This window comes from Onychomys torridus, chromosome 21 (genome assembly GCF_903995425.1).
Source record: "Onychomys torridus chromosome 21, mOncTor1.1, whole genome shotgun sequence".
In the NCBI taxonomy this organism is placed as follows: domain Eukaryota; kingdom Metazoa; phylum Chordata; class Mammalia; order Rodentia; family Cricetidae; genus Onychomys; species Onychomys torridus.
The window spans coordinates 5,341,646-5,347,651 of NC_050463.1; the positions used below are offsets into that span (position 1 = coordinate 5,341,646).

The following is a 6,006-nucleotide window of genomic DNA, read 5'->3' on the forward strand; positions in this document are numbered from 1 at the left end:
GGAGCGCGCTTGCCCTGTGTAAAATCTCCGCCGGTGACAGTAGCCGGAAATACGTCATCAAATTTCCCAGGGTCACACACAACCTTATAGCCTTCCCTGACAGAAACTGGAAATTGAGAGGCTTTCTGAAAAAATGTCCTTTGGGGAACGGAAGCGAGAAAGTGCTTCCTGCAGTCCGCCTTATACGCATGACAGGAAATCCGTCATCAAATTTCCCAGGGTCGCACTGACCATTGGCCTTGCTTGTTGTTCTTCCGTCGGTACTTTACCCACAGTTCCCAGCGGCTCCCCCTATGCCTTTCGGGAAATGTAGTCTTTTCTCCTAGCTGCGCTAATAACGGTATCGTCTAGCGGGTGCTCGCTCACAGGACTCCATTTCCCAGGATGCCTGCGCAGAGTCCCTCCGCGCCCCGTCGCGGAGGCCATTTTGTTCCGCCGGTGGCCGCTAAGATGGCGGCGGGGGAGAAGGTGAAGGTTGTTTCTGGCGATAGGCGGCCGGGGTAGGGCCGGCAGCGAGGCGTCCAGCATGGATCTGCACACAGCCGTGTACAATGCGGCGCACGACGGCAAGCTGCAGCTGCTGCAGAAGCTGCTGGCCGGGCGCGGGCGGGAGGAGCTGGACGAGCTCCTGGGTGAGGTGGCAGGTGGCGGCACGCCGCTGCTGATCGCTGCGCGCCGCGGACACCTGGACGTGGTGGAGTACCTGGTGGACCACTGCGGCGCCAGCGTGGAGGCGGGCGGCTCCGTGCACTTCGACGGCGAGACCATCGAGGGCGCGCCGCCGCTCTGGGCCGCGTCGGCGGCGGGCCACCTGGCCGTGGTGCGTAGCCTGCTGCGCCGAGGCGCCTCGGTCAACCGCACCACGCGCACCAACTCCACGCCGCTGCGCGCCGCCTGCTTCGACGGCCACCTGGATGTGGTGCGCTACCTGGTGGGCGAGCACAAAGCTGACCTGGAGGTCGCCAACCGCCACGGCCACACGTGCCTCATGATCTCCTGCTACAAGGGCCACCGCGAGATCGCACGGTACCTGCTGGAGCGCGGTGCGCAGGTGAACCGGCGCAGCGCCAAGGGCAACACGGCCCTGCACGACTGTGCCGAGTCCGGCAGCCTGGAGATCCTGCAGCTGCTGCTGGGCTGTCACGCTCGCATGGAGCGCGACGGCTATGGCATGACCCCGTTGCTGGCCGCCAGTGTCACCGGACACACCAACATCGTGGAGTACCTCATCCAGGAGCAGCCGGGCCACGGGCAGTTCTCAGGGACGGAGCTGCCCGAGGAAGGCTCCCTCCAGGGCGCACGCAGCGGCTGCTCCGCCGCGGAGGAAGCAGAGCCTTACGAGAGCTGCTGCCCCACCAGCCGGGAAGCCGCTGTGGAGGCCTTGGAGCTTCTGGGGGCCACCTATGTGGATAAGAAAAGGGATCTGCTCGGAGCCCTGAAGCACTGGAGAAGGGCGATGGAACTCCGCCACCAGGGTGGGGACTACCTCCCCAAGCCCGAGCCCCAGCAGCTGGTTCTGGCCTACGACTATTCCAGGGAGGTGACCACGCCCCAAGAGCTGGAGGCCCTCATCACAGATCCTGATGAGATGCGGATGCAGGCCCTGCTAATACGGGAGAGGATCCTGGGCCCCTCACACCCCGACACTTCATACTACATAAGGTACCGGGGTGCTGTCTATGCGGACTCTGGAAATTTCGAGCGCTGTATCCGTCTGTGGAAATATGCCTTGGACATGCAGCAGAGCAACTTGGAGCCCCTGAGCCCCATGACCGCCAGCAGCTTCCTGTCATTTGCGGAGCTCTTCTCCTATGTGCTGCAGGACCGCTCAGCCAAGGGCAACCTGGGCATGCAGCTCGGTTTCCCCGACCTCATGGGCGTGCTCAGCAAAGGGGTTCGGGAAGTGGAGCGGGCTCTGCAGCTGCCCAAGGAGCCGGGCGACTCGGCGCAGTTCACCAAAGCCATTGCCATCATCCTCCACCTGCTTTATCTGCTGGAGAAGGTGGAGTGCACACCTAGCCAGGAACACCTCAAACATCAGACAGTCTACCGCCTGCTCAAGTGTGCCCCGCGCGGCAAGAACGGCTTCACCCCATTGCACATGGCGGTGGACAAGGAGACCACCAACGTGGGTCGCTACCGAGTGGGTGTCTTCCCCTCGCTGCACGTGGTAAAGGTGCTGCTGGACTGCGGGGCCGACCCCGACAGCCGGGACTTTGACAACAACACCCCGCTGCACATCGCCGCCCAAAACAACTGCCCAGCAATCATGGATGCGCTCATCGAAGCTGGGGCCCACATGGATGCCACCAATGCCTTCAAGAAGACGGCCTATGAGCTGCTAGACGCAAAGCTGCTGGCCAAGAGCACCGTCCAGCCCTTCAACTATGTGACGCTGCAGTGCCTGGCCGCCCGCGCCCTGGACAGGAACAAGGTCCCTTATAAGGGCTTCATCCCAGAGGAGCTAGAGACCTTCATCCAGCTGCACTGAGCCTGACCCAGCCACCTGCGTGCACTGTGGCCTTCTCCAAGTGGAAGCATCCCGTCCCCTTGGCCTGCTGGCAGTGGGGGGCAGTGGAGTGAACCCAGCTGTTGGTTCTAGAAGCCTTCAGGGTCACGTGGTAGGAAGACAGTCTTTCTCTGTGGCAAAAGGGTGCCCGGACCTCCCCAGTGGCATCAGTCTGGGTCTGGAGACCTCTGCCCTGTCACCCAACACTGTCAAGATGGGTGAGAAGTCGTGGGTTCCTTCCTGCGGTGGGGCACGCGGCACCTGCCACCTAGATGTTTGCGGTTGGTTTGTTGTTTACTAAGCAGTGGGCGACAGCCTGGAGCCCACACTCTGAGGTTTCCCTCTTTTTTCCTTGGTTTCTGCTTGTTGGACTCACTAATGACTTAGTTTCAAGATGCCAGGACTTGGCTGTGGCCACACTGAGAGCAGCATGAGCTGTGAGTGCAGATCCATGACTGACGTCCTGGGATGCCTCCTCACTCCCATGCCGGTTAGAATCAGGACTGTCCCCAAGAAAGGCCAGAGCAAGTGACAGGAACAGCCAGGCAGACGCCAGTGCCTCTAACAGGGTTCCCAACTTCAGGCTGCAGCTGTGATGGCTGGCAGGCGCCACAGCCATCAGGTCCATCCCCATGCCACACTTGTCCTGTCTCACCTCGGAGGACCTGAGCCCAGGTCTTCGTGAGGAGTCCATCGTCTCCCCGATAACTGCCAGGAGTGGGCTTCTTGGGGAAGGTGGGGGCTGCTGGGGCCCTTGAGTGCAGCCCCGGCACCACAGACTACCTGAACAGCACCAACCTGTGACTCCACCAGCTTTTGTCCCTGTCACTTATGGCGAGTGCAGTTAAACTTGGGTCACACCAAGGCACGAGGTGCTCACCCCCGGGCTGTGAAGGGAGAGAGCCGCGTCGAGAGGCCAGCCCTCACTTGGCCGTGAAGCCGCATAGGCTGTCCCGCGAGGACATGGGTGTGCGATTGCAGTGTTAAGTAGGTTGTTCTCTGTACAAAACAGGCCTCACTGCCCTGTCCTGCCGAAGCTCAGGGCAGACACAGACCCCTGTGAGTCTGGGCACTGATATTTATGGATTAAAGTGCAGATACGTGAAGAACTGCCTAGCTTTTATTTCATGTGGGTAGCTTGCAGGTGGGGAACCAGGTGAGTGCCTGTCAAGCAGGCTGGCACACCTGCCACCTCAACACTTTCAGGCTGAGGCAACAAGGTCACAAGTCGGAGACCATCCTAGAGTAAAGCGAGTTCAAGCATAGCCTGGGGTAATAGTAGACAGTATTTCAACACCCCCCCCCCCTTCTCAAAACCATCTCCTGTGAGGTACGGTGCTAGTATCTAGTGAACCCCACTGCACCCCAAGTGCTAAGATGTACTGCCTACTTCACGGCGGCTGCCTTCTCTGGTAGCTGTCTCCCCTCAGGTGTCTGTGAACAAGTTCAGAGAGGTAAAGACCGCCAAGGGTGGGCCTAGGGACAGGGACCACCATCTCAACAGTTGACATGCCCAGATCCATTCCCCTGCCTCAGCACCCTGATTATCTGTCTCATGGGGCCTGGCTCTGCTGGACATTGTCTGGATCCAGTGTTTATCCAGCTGCTCCCAGTGGCTCCCTCCAGCTGGGTTCCAGGTGGATCCTTGGTGGGAACAGCAGGATCAGACAGATTTCCTGCAAGATCCCCACAGGGTCCACCCAGCCTCAACACTATGGTGCCTGAAGCTGGACAGGCCTGTGTCACTTGTACACCCTTCAGCCAATCACAATAGCCTGTGAGTCGGCTGCAGTGATTGGTTAAGAGAGCCCTGGAGACCCTGTGGTTATAAGGCTGGGGTTGTGGGGAGGAGCTAAGAAAGCCTAAGGCAGGGTGTGGGGGCACAGGCCTTTAACCCTGACACTGAGAAGACTTCCAGGACAGCCGGGGATCCTAGAGAGACCCCCCCACAAAAGTGAGAAAGACTGATGCAGAGGGAGAGGGCTCTGTGGGTGTGTGCCGCCTGTGAGACTCCAGCTCAACCCCTCAGAACACACTGCTGTTGGTGGGTGGGCAGATAGACTGGGAACAAGGAAGGGGAACACCAACCCCAGCATGGGGGTGTCAGTCACAGGTGGGAGACACACCCCACTCAATGCCACACCCCCTCCCCCTCTGGCTGGCATCACAACAGACAGACTGGTGCTTGCGGTTGTCCAGAGTGTTCTCCGGTGTCCGTTCATATGGATGAGGGCAGCGGTACAGCCTGTCCCCTGTGGCTGCACTAGCGCCTGCTATTTCTAGGTAGGGCATCACACCCCAGGTTAAACATAGCTCGGTGCAGGGCCACATCACTGGGCACTCAGCCAGCTGCACAGAGGGCCCGAGAGAATGGCAGGAGGATTGATGAGCACAGCAGGTGTGGGTCAGAGGGGACCCCAGTGCAGGGGCTCTCCACTCTCAGCCCTCACAACCTGTTTAAAGCCTTTCCCACGCCTTCAATCCCAGAACTTGGGAGGCAGGACAGCCAGGGCTACAGTAAGAACTTTTCTTGGGAACAGAAATAACAACCACGAAGTGAACTTGATGGAGCTTGACCTGCAGAAGACTTCCTAGATCACCTCTCGAGTCTCACAGCACTGCCTTCCAGGCTCTTTCCTTCTTAGCCAGCTGCTTGGCTTGCTTTTTAAATCGTGTGTGTCTTGGGGGGCATGCATGTGAGTGCAGTGTCTGCAGAGGCCTGACATGTGGGTCCACCTGGAGATGGAGCTTTTAATGTTTAAATGCTTTTAGCTTTTTTGGTCAGGGTCTCACTCATGTAGCCCAGGCTGGTCTTGAACTCCTGATCATCCTGCCTTGTCTAGAGTGCTGGGGTGACAGGCATGTGCCATCATGCTCAGTTTGCAAAACTGTTTTCACATCTACACTTCAGTGGTGTTTAGAGTATCCTCAGGGGTGCACAACCATGGCCATTTACAGAAGTGGATTTTCAAGCCTGCGGCACGGTCAGCAATAAGCATTTGTGGATGTTGCCTGGGATTCACCCCCCAGCACTGAGAGAAATACTTTTTGAAAACTGTAAAGTTTACTTAAAGAAGAACAAGGGCTCAGGCTAGAGATGGCTCAGAAATTAAGAACACTGACTGCTCTCTCAGAGGGCCTGAGTTCAATTCCCAGCGACCGCATGGTGGCTCACAATCTCCTATAATGAAATCTGGTACCCTTTTCTGGCATGCAGGCAGAACACTGTATGCATAATAAATAAGTAAATTTTTTTTCTTGGTTTTTCGAGACAGGGTTTCTCTGTGTAGCTTTGTGCCTTTTCTGGACCTCACTTTGTAGCCCAGGCTGGCCTCGAACTCACAGAGATCTGCCTGGCTCTGCCTCCCCAGTGCTGCATGGCATAAGTAAATCTTTTTAAGGAGAAGAAGGAGGAGGGCTTAGTAGTGGGAGATGGTGTGGGATGAATGAGGCTGGATCAGCAGCAGCCAGAAAGACGGTACCTGCAAAATCAGAGT

General features: G+C 58.0%; 1 protein-coding gene across 1 annotated transcript; it reads left to right on the forward strand.

Moving 5' to 3' along the window:
* Positions 1 to 364: 364 nt before the first annotated feature.
* On the forward strand, positions 365 to 3,618 carry Fem1a (fem-1 homolog A). The gene has a single exon (XM_036171234.1). The coding sequence runs from the start codon at positions 527 to 529 to the stop codon at positions 2,489 to 2,491; it is 1,965 nt and encodes a 654-aa protein (XP_036027127.1). The 5' UTR covers positions 365 to 526; the 3' UTR covers positions 2,492 to 3,618.
* The last annotated feature ends 2,388 nt before the right edge of the window (positions 3,619 to 6,006 follow it).

Excerpts from the sequence above, each read along its gene's own strand:
- Fem1a (XM_036171234.1), top strand. The coding sequence starts at position 527 with ATGGATCTGCACACAGCCGTGTACAATGCGGCGCACGACGGCAAGCTG.